Below are 14232 nucleotides of genomic sequence, written 5' to 3'. Positions count from 1 at the left end.
TGCAGATCTCTCCCCATATTTTGCAATCATATGAGGTAGTCCTCACCTAATGGGATGATAGGGAACTCCATCCCAGAACTTGTTCCAATTCCTCATTCTGCAACTTCTGTTCCTTCAAATTGCCAAAAACACCTAGCTCTTGGTACCCCCACAAGGTTTCGTTCAGCTTTGTATAACTTTTTTTCTAACACCTTGGCTTTTGCACTCCCTGTGCACTTTCCTTTTGCAGAAAGTTGTTCTTTTTTTGTTGCCTCTTGCAACTGTCAGGGACCCTCTGAGACTCTTAGGTGCTTTTGCCACATGCACACCTTGTGTTTGAAGAGTTTATCTCTTAAAAGAACATATGCAAGAATCAAGCCTTCTACTCCCCATCGCCTTGAAGCCAGGCCTTCTTGTTTCCAGGGGGCTCTTCTAATCATCTTCTGTCATTCTCCCTCCCATGTCCTGCCTTGAAGGCATGTCAAACAACTTACAATACACCTTATGGGTGGGGTCAGGACTGTCATCAATGGCTACCTGCCACATCTCCCCTAGGAATTTGGGTGGTTATTTTGCCTGTTCTCCCAAATATGTTGGAGTTGTAGGGCTTTTTGTATAATATACCACTTTTTTTTTTTTTTGCAGGGCCACCACTTGTTTCACAATTTATGGTTTCAAAATGTTTGACAGGTTGCAGTTTCAGTCTGTTTATCTGTGCACAATGCTTCTGCTGTAAACTCTCTATTCAGGTCTGTTGCTTCTGTTCTAGATAATTGTTGCCCACCCCTCAAATTATTACAATTCCTGTGTCCTGTACAATTAAGCCAATTGGAATTTTGACATACCTGTAAATCCCATATCTTGGAATACAGGACATACAGTGTCTCACAAAAGTGAGTACACCCACATTTTTGTAAAAAAATTATTATATCTTTTCATGTGACAACACTTAAGAAATTACACTTTGCTACAATGTAAAGTAGTGAGTGTACAGCTTGTATAACAGGGTAAATTTGCTGTCCCCTCAAAATAACATACAGTCATTAATGTCTAAACTGCTGGCAACAAAAGTGAGTACACCCCTAAGTAAAAATGTCCAAATATTATGTCAATATAATAAATGTCAATATTTTGTGTGCCCACTATTATTTTCCAGCACTGCCTCCAACCCTCTTGTGCATGGAGTTCACCAGAGCTTCACAGGTTGCCACAGGAGTCCTCTGTCACTCCTCCATGGCAACATCATAGAGCTGGTGGATGTTAGAGACCTTGCGCTCCTCCACAGCTGCTCAATAGGGTTTAGGTCTGGAGACACGCTTGGCCAGTTCATCACCTTTACCCTCAGCTTCTTTAGCAAGGCAGTGGTCGTCTTGGAGGGGTGTTTAGGGTCGTTATGTTGGAATACTGCCCTGGGGCCCAGTCTCCGAAGGTAGGGGAATCATGTTCTGCTTCAGTATGTCACAGTACATGTTGGCATTCATGGTTCCCTCAATGAACTGTAGCTCCCCAGTACCGGCAACACTCATGGAGCCCCAGACCAGGACACTTTCACCACCATGCTTGACTGTAGTCAAAACACACTTGTCTTTGTACTCCTCACCTGGTTGCCGCCACACCCACTTGACACCATCTGAACCAAATAAGTTCACTGCCATGAGGCGCCATGTTGAACTTCCCGTGACCAGTATAAGAGAGAGAGATAACACCAATTTAACACACCCACGACCTTGTAACACTAACGTGCCACATGACACCAGGGAGGGAAAATGGCTACTTGGGCCCAACTTAGACATTTTCACTTAGGGGTGTACTCACTTTTGTTGCCAGCTGTTTAGACATTAATGGCTGTGTGTTGAGTTATTTTGAGGGAACAGCAAATTTACACTGTTATACAAGCTGCACACTCACTACTTTGCATTGTAGCAAAGTTTCATTTCTTCAGTGTTGTCACATGAAGAGATAAAATATTTACAAAAATGTGAGGGGTGTACTCACTTTTGAGAGATACTGTAGTTCTCTCTCCACTTTTCTCTGTGCTCTCCTTACTGGGTGGGAACAGTCTAATGTCCGCTGAAGGTAGCGGAATATATTCCATGGTGTCAGTGAGAGAATAATTTTTTGATTTTGTGCATAGTTGCCTTCAATTATAAGGTGACTTTCAAATAATCTGGACACTCATGACATTTGGGTTAAGCAAAATATCTTTTAGAGGACTAGTTTTTGCCATGTAAGCAGTGGTATTTCCCATAATTACATGAGTGAATCCTTTTATTATTTGATTGGGCCATTCACTTTTTGATGTATGGAGATGCATAACTTTACTAAGTAGCCATCGTTGATAAATATGTTTATTTTCTACTCTTGATTTCCTTCCCTTACTCAACATGTCTCCCTGTGTCCATCATGACTATGAAAGAGGTCTGCTCCACCAAGACATTCTCCTATGTTACTTTGGTGACAAACATATAGGTTTCTTTGGCTACCACTCAAAAATGCAAACTAAAGCATACTGTTGCATTAAAAATATGAATACCTGTATCGTCCTTGTATCATAGCATCTTGGCATCTACACTGTTGTCCTGTTTGCTAATAGTATTGTACTGCAACGTGAACTGGCTCCTTTAAATCAGAGATCTCCAAACAATTTAGCTCATAGAACCCTTTATGAAGTTTGGTTGTTCATGGACCCCTAAACATAATGAGAAATTTAATAAATACTACTTTAAATAGCACTACGAATAATAACATTCTTGTGAATGATGCTGTAATTTTTGGCAATCTTACTATGTACCATGCATATCCTTGCAAGCTCTGTATGCGTCCCAAGACCAAAAAACAAAATATGTTTTTTTTTTTAAATCTGTACACTGATTACAGAGCATGTGCAGTACAGTGTACAGTTCCAGCATCTTTCAGAATAGAAAGGAGCCAGGTGATGAGAAAATGAAACTATCGCGCATGTGCGGGATTTAAAACAGCACTGTCTGCCAATATGACAGACCCAGAAAAAGCGTAATATATCATGGCACCGGTAGTGACAGAATGGATGCATGGAACTCAGAGCTCACATTGCTAGGAGAGCAGAGCAAGAGTTAAGTGCATCATAATGTGCAAGTACCGGTCACATACACACATTTTACTTCTACTCTTCAGACCTGGTCAGATATGACAAGTGGAGGAGGAATTTACCATCTTGGTAACTAAAAGACATATCTTTATGTAAAGAGGAATTCCAGGTGTAACTACGCATAAACCTTACCTGGCCAATGCCCCTGGAAGCTGGAAATCACTGAAGTAGACACAGATACCTTAGTGGTCTCCACTTGCTTTTGGATCTGTGCTGAGTGGATGTTCTGCTGCATCCTGAACACAGGAGGTTGGCCACTCTCACAGGTGAGATTCAGAGAATGCTTTGCATTTTTTGAATGAATGCAAAGTGTTCTCTGATTGGATGAGGTAGAGAGGCAGGGTGGTGACATCTCTGATTGGCACCCATGCCGAGTGTTTGACCACCTGGGTTCAGAATGCAGCAAGGCAGCCACTCACCATGGGCCCTAAAAGCAAATAGAGATCACTGGAGTAGTGGTATCCGCTTCAGGGATTTCCATCTTCCAGGCACATCGGCCAGGTATGGTATATGCATGGTTACATTGGTCCAAGCTTTAGAGAGTGTGTTTGGTGGAGACATGTAGGCTGAGGGCGCGCCTTATTTTTTCACCTGGGCTGGTCGGGAGTAGCGGCGATCCTTTCTTCATTTACTAGTCCTCTGGATTGGTATCAGGACAAGCCTACACCCCATGTTCTGGGACATAGGGATGTACTTTTACCTCTGTTTTGAGTGGCACCAAAAGGAATATAACATGGTATATGCAATGGTTACATTGGTCCAACCTGGACCAATGTAAGTAACCATGTATACTTTTCTATATCTGGAATTCAAGGCAAAATGTACTTTGTCTCTAATGACAGCAAGTAAAAAGATAAATAACACATTTTCAATAACGACACATGCAATCCTGTCAGTTTTTTTTTTATTTCATATGAATAATTAAAAATGTTTACTTTCTTTACAGCAAAGCACAGCTAGGTCATTGATTTCATGTCAGTATTTAGCGACTCTAGAAATGTTGAAGGTTTGTCCTCTCTGAAAAAAAAGGTTGCCTTGCGAAGGATTCTGGGAGAAAATATAGGTTGAACAGCAGGCATTATTCTGCTATGCCATCTGTAAATGTGTTTCCAAGATAAATACAATAAAATGCTATGAAATATATTTCATCTGGTATGAATATCTAAAATGTAAAGTTGTAAATCCCTGCTGTTTTGTCGACTTTGGTAAAAGAACGGAATTACAGATAGAGTGCCCCCACTGACTAGACACAGCCATTTTGTGGGCTAATATGAGAAAGAAAGAGTATTATGTATGAACGGAACTTTCCTTTCAGAGCAGGTTACAGAACAAAAAGGATGACGGTTACTGGTGTGGGCGAAGGACAGTTGTCCATTCCAATACATTATCATTACCTTGGTGTAATCACCATTTAAAAAGCTACCATTCCATGAATATTAGTGATATGTAACAGCTGCCTCTTTTGTTGTAGGACAGATGTATCTGAGGCTCTGTCACATGTGTTGGACATTTTCTACCATGGAGTTTACTGGGCCTCCGGGATCTCTGAAGAAGCATGGCAGCAAACATATTCATGAAAAGTTATCCAATAGTTAACAATAAATATTAATGAAAGGTTACCAATAAATAATATTCCAGTTTCCAGTTTCATAGTCCTGAAATAATTATGCATACCACACATACAATATATAAATCACTTTCCTGTGGCAAAATTCAATTAAAATTCTTTATTATTACAGCTACATGTAATTTAAAGTAGCCTGTTAAATTTTGTACTAAATGATACAGTTTAAATAGAATTTTGATGTAGTAAAAGATTAGCTTCTAAAGTATAGATTACATTATATTACCTATGCACTTTCCATATAACAAGCATCGAAAAATCAGAGTTTGTCTTTTTTAATAAGATGATTTAGAAGACCAAAGTCTCAACCTAGTTAAGATATTTACAGCAAACCAATTCAATTCATATTTCAAGAGTTTCAGTTAAAAGCACCAGCAAGAACGGTTGTACACTCAAGAAACTTTTTTTTTTTGTTTAATAGTCCTACATACAGAACCCTATGTAGTCAAGGGCTGCAGTTAGCAAAGGTGGGGAGACAGGGAGGTGCTATGTCACATAAGCGATCCAGGCGCCTATGTCAGGATCGCTAAGACTACTTTTCTGTTTCTCTGGAGTCGCTTCCTCATCAGCCGGGAGAGCTAAAGGTTGCTCCCTCGCTAGCAAGGGAGATTCAGTATCATCTGGGTTGGGGAGTGATTTCATAGAGGTAAGGGGAAGGCTCTCCTTGGGCGACAGAGTGACACGCGCTTAAGTGAAACACTACTACAGGCCCTTTCACACTGATGTGCTTTTGTACAACTTATGGGTCCTTTCACTTTGATATGCTTTTGATGCGTTCCCATTGACTTACAATGAAAGGTGACTTTTTCCTTGCGCTTTTGAAAAACTGCACCAAAGATGCAGCATGCAGGACTTTTTAAAGTGAAGTGCACCTACAGTTTGAATAGTTACATAGAATTTAATGGATAAGTTCACCTTTTACAAAAAATAATGCACATTGGAGGTAGGCAAATGTAATTTTTTTCATTAGGAACCTGGAAAGCATTGCACCCACAATCAGTAGATCACAGATGCAATGCATGGCTCCGGCAGACTGTCAGTGTAAGCTGTCTGCCCATACCTCATACGGAAACGCAGTTACACAATGACAGGAACCATCAATGAACTACCTATAGTGCGCAGCAGCGCCCCGGTAGTTCATTGCTAACCACAAGCCGACAGCCGCAATGGATGCTGGTACTTGTAGTTCTCTCATTCACAGAACTCTGAATTATGTGGCTGGGGGGCGGGGGTGGTGGAGCCCCGCAGGGACACACTTTTTTTAATTAAATTGTGACGGAGTTTAGGGAAAAGATACCCAGCTCGCTGTCACTATAGGAGGCGAGTCGGGGGAGAGCAGTGGGAACATGTTACAAGTTTCATCCTAACAGGCAGAACATGTAACATGCTCCCAAAGGTGAACTAACTGGGAATAGTTTTCATGCCCTGGAAAAGCGCAACAGTGTGAAAGGTGTCTACTGCTGTAATGCTGCAGTGCTTTTTTTTTTTTTTTTTCTTATAGGGGCATTACAATCTTTTATAAAAGTGATTTTATGTGCAATTTTACAGTAAATATATCAGTGTTCCCCCTAGAATTTTGTTAAGATGAGTGGGAAGAAAAATGCAGCCAGGTAGTTTAAAAAAATATATATGGCAGGGTGAAATCACTGCAAGTGTTCATGTAGTCCGTTTTCAGAAAAACAATAATGCTTTTTTAATGCACACAAATAAATACATTTTTCATTAAATATGAAAGATGAGACTGTGGTGAGTTAATAAATACCAAATATATCTAGCCTCAAAGTTGCATGTGCTTGCATAATGAACAAAAAAACATACCTAAAGTTGTAAGTAATCCAAAAAAGAAAAAAAAAAAAAAAAAAAAGGTAAACCTGAAAGTCCTAAAATAGTTCTTATGTACGCATACCAAGTTGGTGTGTGTGGGTTCTTTATTTTTATATTATGTGACAGTATTATTCTGTAAGTGACAGGTACTCTTAATGGGGGTTTATCCTATTTTCTTTCCCTCAGCTCAGGTAGATTTGGGACACAGACCCAGATCTGCTGCTTTCGTCTGACAGCTCTGAACTTGGAAGTGCTAAGAGAGCTGAACACTTTGGTGTTCGTTAAGCCTAGATGAGATTAGTGAACAGGAGTTTAACACTCCATCCTGATACCCCTTTAGCAATCCTGGAATCACAGGGGAGTCGGCCTGGGGAACACAAAGTGCGATCTTTTGGGAAGAAGGTTTTGCAGATGCTGGGCGTCATTCCTGGAAAAGGCCCTCTAGGGAGAACACAGTTTATATTTGCTTATCCATAACCTGCAGGCTGAGGTTTACTGTGATGCCCATAGAGCTACTGCATAGATGAACATCTGTATATTACATAAACTGCTATGAGTGGAAAAATACAGTACATAGAAGGCTGCAGACAAGGAAAAGTCAGAAACATAATCACCCAAAGGGAACCTGTCAGAATAGAAACATGGGATGATCCACAAGGGCACATTTATAGACGGTAAAGAAGATACAGACATTTACCCACAAACCTTTGCATAAAGAAAACCGAGAGACTCCCATTTCTGACCTCTCCTCCAAAATACTAGTCACCTGACCATCATGCCGACACTCTTGCTTTAAGCATGCAGATATGGACTTCTGACTTTACACGGACTTTCTTGATCTGCATATTTTGGTTCATTGAGTCAAAAGTACCCAGATCAATAGTTGAGCATAACAGCCAGGCAACTACCATTTTCAATAGGTGGTCAGCCGCGGCAATCCTGTACTTCTCTGTCAGGTTTACTCTACTTAAGCACCTTAAATAAATTTCACCACTGAGCTGCTTCTGAGGCTAATCATCACCGTGCCTCATTTATCACAGGTTCTCAGGACATCTGCATCTAAACCTAGCCATAGACGTCTGGAATGCCACTCATGGATGGCCCTCCAAACACCACCAGGCTCCACAAAAGACACTTGAAAAATTGACTTAGCCCTGGTTCACACACCGATGTGATTTCTAATGCGTGCCAGAACTCATGGAATCGCATGGCAAGTGAAACATGAGTTTCTATGGAGGATATTCACATTTATGCACATGTTTGATACCAATGTGATTTTAAAGAAAGGGTGTGAGTTTAGTGCCGTGCAATTTGTAGCTACATAGACTTGAATGGAAATTGCAAGCAGATCACTTACTTGTCCTAAGAGAGCGCGAGAGCGCAGAGAGAGAGAGAGAGAGCGAGCGCGAGAGCGCAGAGAGAGAGAGAGCGAGCGCGAGAGCGCAGAGAGAGAGAGAGCGAGCGCGCAGAGAGAGAGAGAGCGAGCGCGCAGAGAGAGAGAGAGCGAGTGCGCAGAGAGAGAGAGAGCGAGCAGAGAGAGAGAGAGAGAGCGAGCAGAGAGAGAGCGAGCGCGCAGAGAGAGAGCGAGCGCGCAGAGAGAGAGCGAGCGCGCAGAGAGAGAGAGCGAGCGAGCGCAGAGAGAGCGAGCGCGAGAGAGCAAGCGCGAGAGCGCAGAGAGAGCGAGAGCGCAGAGAGAGCGAGAGCGCAGAGAGAGCGAGAGCGCGAGAGCGCAGAGAGAGCGAGAGCGCAGAGAGAGAGAGAGCGCGAGAGCGCAGAGAGAGAGCGCGAGAGCGCAGAGAGAGAGAGAGCGCAGAGAGAGAGAGAGCGCAGAGAGAGAGAGAGCGCAGAGAGAGAGAGCGCGAGAGCGCAGAGAGAGAGAGCGCGAGCCCCAGAGAGAGAGAGCCCAGAGAGAGAGAGCGCGAGAAGAGAGAGAGCGCGAGAAGAGAGAGAGCGCGAGAAGAGAGAGCGCGCGAGAAGAGAGAGCGCGCGAGAAGAGAGAGCGCGCGAGAAGAGAGAGCGCGCGAGAAGAGAGAGCGCGCGAGAAGAGAGAGCGCGCGAGAAGAGAGAGCGCGCGAGAAGAGAGAGAGAGCGCGAGAATAGAGAGAGAGCGCGAGAATAGAGAGAGAGCGCGAGAATAGAGAGAGAGCGCGAGAATAGAGAGAGAGCGCAGGAATATATAGCTTCTATTCAAATCGCATCACAAACATTTTTTAACCACATCAATTTGCACTGGAGCTGCTCCTTGAAATCGCACTGCAAAACAGATTCAACTCGCACCACATCAGTGTGAACCTAGACTTAAGGCAGCATTCCAATCAAACCTCAAGCCTAAATCTACTCCCACCCCCAATCCAAGACTATTCTAAAATATGCCTATTCTGAAGCTGCTCTGGTCACATGACCATCTTCCAGCATTGGCTTCAGTATAGGAGAGGCAGCGACAACAACTGCAAAGTCTGGGCGACGACATCACTCATAAGTTTATTATGGGGCAGCTGTTGCACCCCCTAAACACTGGTGCTGGAAGCCATCGCCGATCATGTGACCGGACCAGAGCAGCTTCAGAATAGGCAAGTATAGGTATCCTTTCTTTTACAGGGTAGACAGAATAGTCTTAGAATGGGGGTGGGAGCAGGTTTAGGCTTAGTTTGGGTATGACTGGAATTCCACTTTAAGTTGGCCATACACATTTTACAAACTGTTAGTGAGGTCAAATGGACATGGTTTTCAAGAAAATTAGAAGAAGCAAGATGGAAATTTTTTCTGGAAGTAATGAATTTCCAACAGTGTACAAGGTTTTCGTTCGGGAAAGTTCGTTCACTCCAAAATCAAATGTTACAAGGAAATTAAACTTTAAAATACATTCAAACGACATTCGTCAAGTCATGTACTGAGAAGGTTTTATATGAACATTCACTAAAGCATGAACAGCTTTAGCTGGATGGAAAATTAGAACTGCATCCTACATGCAGTCACAGGAGCTGCAGTTGCCTGAATACCATGGATGGGGGGGAATAGATTTCTCTTCTTCAGCCACCAGGGCAGAGAGAGAAAAAGAGCCAGCCTTGGGCTGGTTTGCAGTGTGATCCTGCTCAGCGCAGCACAGTGATGAGGCAGAGCTCAGTGGATTCCCGTTTTGTTTTTTCTTAAACTTTATTGAGATGTCACAAAGACATCTCATAAAGTTCAATTGCAGGCCAATCACTGTGATTGCCTCTCACCTCACGCTGCACTAATAAAAAGTACTGCATGCAGTACTTTTATCAGTGCACTGTGCCTGAACACCACCGCAATGCAGTGGTGTGAATCTGGGCACATAGTGGACAAGGCATTTTGTCTGATCCATGCAGTGGGACTGCGCTAGAACAGCCTCCAAAAGCAGTCACACTGCATCTGGTGGGAACCAGCCCTTGGAGAAAGAAACTGATAATCTGTTTGACTGTTGTACATTGTGCAGGATATCTGAGAAACTTTGATAAAGAGGTCACAAAAGTATGTGGAATTTTGGAAAGAATGAACTTCATGATGAAAATGAAGTTTGCAAGATGAACCCCAAAACTCCATTTAGCCCAGTAAATAAAACTCAATGACCACCCTCCACTCTAAATTGATGACTTAATCCTAAAGTGCAAGCGTGAAGAAGAATTGAAGACATGGCAACCATTCAGAAATGAGCTTTCATTTACCCGATTATACTAAACTATTGGTTATAACAGATCACTGCTTTTTTGTTTAAATAAAGCCTATGAAGTAATGTAGATCTGTGTGCTATCTAATCTAATGACAAAATAGAACTTTTTCCTACTCTTTCCCCCCTCCCCCCCCAAAAAAATAATAATTTAAAGGTGCTTTTGAAAGGGTGATTTTCTGGACTGTAAGCAAACTTTTGACTGGACAAAAAAACAAAACAAAACACATAGTGGCAAAACATACCACTATGATGTGCCCATGCTTCCACAGCACAGACAAGTTTACTGAGCCGGCAGCCTGGTTTTGGGCATGACCCCCAAGTACTTTACACCGTGTGGATCGTTAGCAACCCATTGCCAGGCACAAATATTAGCATGGGACATGTTCTAGTGCAGTGGTTGTCAACTTACAAGATGTAAGGGCCTAAACTGTGGCCCCTGACCGCTCCAAAGGGCCACACACAATCATCAATACATGGGAGAAGTCTGTCAAATGTCAAACGTAATAAAGAAGATGATCAGAGATTGCCACTATAGGCCTCCTTACAAATGAATGCTTCAATTAGTGACTGCTGGGGTCTGCAAAAGACCACACAGGAAGTACCAAAGGGCTGCATATGGGCCATAGGTTGGGCACCTGGGGTCTAGTGCCTGCTTTGATACACACATTCTTTGTTTTTTTTTTTTTTCTGTTGTCTAGCCACAGGATTAAATTTAACCCCTAAGCCTAATACATAGCGCGATGTGGCCAAAGGGGTGGGCTTTAACGAGCATACACTGCACAATGCAGCACTGAGCGGCTGGTTTTTATATGCTGAGAGCGTGCTCATTGCGTGTCCCCAGCACAAAGACCGCTCTTAATCTGAAATACAGATCAGTAGCCAGCGGGACCGGCTTCTGATCATACTGTCACACCAATCCTTCCCACCCTCTGGGCATTCAGAACGGTTTAAAGGAATGCCAAGGCAGATGGAAAAGGGTTAAATACTCTCAAAAATATAATATGCAGTATAATACATTTAGAAGTCCTCAGATATGGTGGCTGCGTGATCTTGCTAGTAACAAACTTTCAATCCTAGCATGACAATACTTCCCCCACTGCACTGTGTCTGTGGAGAAGCAGCATTGTCTCCCTAAGGCCTCATTCACACTAGAACGTGGTGCGGGAAAACCTGCGCCCTGGGAGCGTTTCCTGCACTACATTTAATATGCACTGCAGTTGCAAACTGCAGCAGGTGTCAATATTATTTTAGAGAATAGAGAGAGAGCGCGAGAATAGAGAGAGCGCGAGAATAGAGAGAGAGCGCGAGAATAGAGAGAGAGCGCGAGAATAGAGAGAGAGCGCGAGAATAGAGAGAGAGCGCGAGAATAGAGAGAGAGCGCGAGAATAGAGAGAGAGCGCGAGAATAGAGAGAGAGCGCGAGAATAGAGAGAGAGCGCGAGAATAGAGAGAGAGCGCGAGAATAGAGAGAGAGCGCGAGAATAGAGAGAGAGCGCGAGAATAGAGAGAGAGCGCGAGAATAGAGAGAGAGCGCGAGAATAAAGAGAGAGCGCGAGAATAAAGAGAGAGAGCGAGAATAGAGAGAGCGCAGGAATATATAGCTTAACGACACCCCAAGCGCAGTACATTTGACCACACCATATTATATGGTACAAAAGTACCATGCAATCCGGTTGCAGTGCGCCTTTCCAAAAGTGGCGCATGTACTACTTTTGGCGCAGTGCGATTTCAGCCCATTTGAAATAGTTGGACTAAAATTGCACAGCGCGTTTCTGTACGAATCCCAAAGTGAACCGGCCCTAAGACAAGAAGCTATAGAACACTTCTTTCGTGCCCCATCTCTTTTATATATGGAGGAGGTGTTTGAAGTTCACAGAAGATAGCTGGAAAAGAGAACATTATGCACAGGAAGTTACAGGACATAGGATTTCAAGTTTTTCTAAAGCCTAAAGAAAAAAAAAAAAAAAAAAAAAGAAAACTAATGCAGCCACCAGATCTTAGGACTGGTAAGCTGCAATCAATTACATTTTTGTTCTCGAGTTTAGGTATACTTTAAGCTGTGCTCTTGCGTAGATGAGAGGAAGAATAAATGTAAAGAATACGGCACCTCTCAGGAAGTAGAAACATACTTTTAGATACAAATTTAAGACTATAGAGGAAATTGGTTAGAATGAGGGGGGAAAAACAATAGTCAAAGGCTTCCAAGCATCCTCTTCTTAACATAAATTCTGAAGTGGGTGGTATCCACAATTGAGCAGCGAGGCACTTCAACTCCTCTAGGCAGCAAAGTGGAATTTTCTACTCCTATAAGTTATTGCCACTAAGCCCCAGAGCTAATTCTAATATGCTATAGTTAAAATCCTGTAACGATATGCGTTTGCTTTCCTCTAAAAATATTCGAGCATGTGGTCCCTTTTTTGTATTGCTAAACCTAAAGACAAAAGAAAAAAAAAAAAAAAAAAAACTCTGCAAAATAAACTTATTTTTTCTGTTTAGTAAATAGTTCATTAAAATGATGCAGCATTAGAAAGGGAAAAGTTAAAGAAAAAAAAAAAAAAAGAAAATAAGCACATATTTGATTTTCTTTTCCCTCCCAAAAAGGGAACATATCTGGACACCTTTAAATCTTCCCAACCACCAGAGGTTCTGCAAGCTGGGACTTAACGATGCACTGCATGCCTCTCCTTCACCAGAAAGACCAGGCCAACTCCACCTTCTGTACAAGTATGATACAAGGAGCAGGGCTCTGCCGCCATCTGCTGGCAACCAGCAGTCACTGTTTTTTCATTGGCCTTTTACTTGCGGTCGTCAATGGTTTTAATAAACTCCACGGCAGCCGTGAACTGCATCCACCAGTAGGATTCCTCTCCAGTTAATCGGTTTGAATAGAAATTATTGATGTATTGCACAGTAGATAACAAGCAGGGCGGGTTAGCCTGGAAAAAAGGAAACAGGATATATAGTCCTTGTTTTAGCAACAGGGTAATAAAGGGAAAAGCAACTTAAAAATTAAAAAATGGCCAACAGGATTTTTACAACAGAAGAGATTGTATTGGTCTCTTGTCATAAATGCTTTCCCTGCAGCATGGCTTTATTTCGGGACCATGTAACTCTTCTGTACATGCGTGGGACTGACATCCTGGCCCCACCAAGCTGAAGAGCCAGAACCCGGAATGATCATTGGGAAAAAATGGAAGCAATTGTGCCCAATAAAAGCGCTGACGGGGATCTCATCCAAGGTAAATCTGCCGTGCATACTAGCACATTATGGCTAAAAGCTCCTGGGGCCCATTTTTATCATTTTTTTTTATTTATTAAGAGGTTTATTTTCACTTTAGGAGATTATTAGGAAGACTACTCTGCATTTTGTCTTAGATAAATCCAATTTTTTTTTAACCACTTCAGCTCCGGAAGGTTTACCCTCCTTTATGACCAGGCCATTTTTTGCAATACAGCACTGCGTTACTTTAACTGACAATTGCCTGGTCGTGCGACGCTGTACCCGAATAAAATACGTTTTCCCCACAAATAAAGCTCTTTTGGTGGCATTTGATCACCTCTGCGGTTTTCATTTTTTGCACTATATACAAAAAGACCAACAATTTTGCTTTAAAACATTTACAATAAAAAAAACAAGTTAAAAAAAACACAAAAAAACAAAATTTCTCAATTTAGGCCAATTTGTATTCTGCTACGTTTTTGGTTAAAAAAATCCCAATACGTGTATATTGATTAGTTTGCGCAAAAGTTATAGCGTCTACAAACTATGGTATATATTTTTTAAATTTTTCTACTAGTAATGGTGGCGATCAGCGATTTATAGCGGGACTGTGATATTGCGGGGAACAAATCAGACACACTTTTTGGGGACCAGTGACGCGAATATAGTGACCAGTGCTAAAAATATACACTGTCGCTGTACTGATGACACTGGCAGGGAAAGGGTTAACGGGCAATCAAAGGGTTAACTGAGTTCCCGAGGAGTGAT

The 14232-nt window shown here is 42.3% G+C and overlaps 1 protein-coding gene across 13 annotated transcripts in view; it reads right to left on the bottom strand.

Annotated features, from left to right (window-relative positions):
• Positions 1-3993: 3993 nt before the first annotated feature.
• GAPVD1 (GTPase activating protein and VPS9 domains 1) overlaps positions 3994-14232 on the bottom strand; it is a 164767-nt gene continuing 154528 nt past the window's right edge. For all 13 annotated transcript variants that reach the window (XM_073600311.1, XM_073600299.1, XM_073600303.1 and 10 more), the window contains one exon: positions 3994-13180. In XM_073600311.1, the coding sequence (XP_073456412.1) occupies positions 13040-13180 (141 nt within the window). In that variant the 3' untranslated portion in view covers positions 3994-13039. The remainder of the gene's footprint in view (positions 13181-14232) is intronic.

The sequence above is a fragment of the Aquarana catesbeiana genome, linkage group LG09 (genome assembly GCF_042186555.1).
Source record: "Aquarana catesbeiana isolate 2022-GZ linkage group LG09, ASM4218655v1, whole genome shotgun sequence".
Classification (NCBI taxonomy): domain Eukaryota; kingdom Metazoa; phylum Chordata; class Amphibia; order Anura; family Ranidae; genus Aquarana; species Aquarana catesbeiana.
Note: the sequence above shows the minus strand (reverse complement) of the source record. Positions and strands in the feature narration are given on the sequence as shown.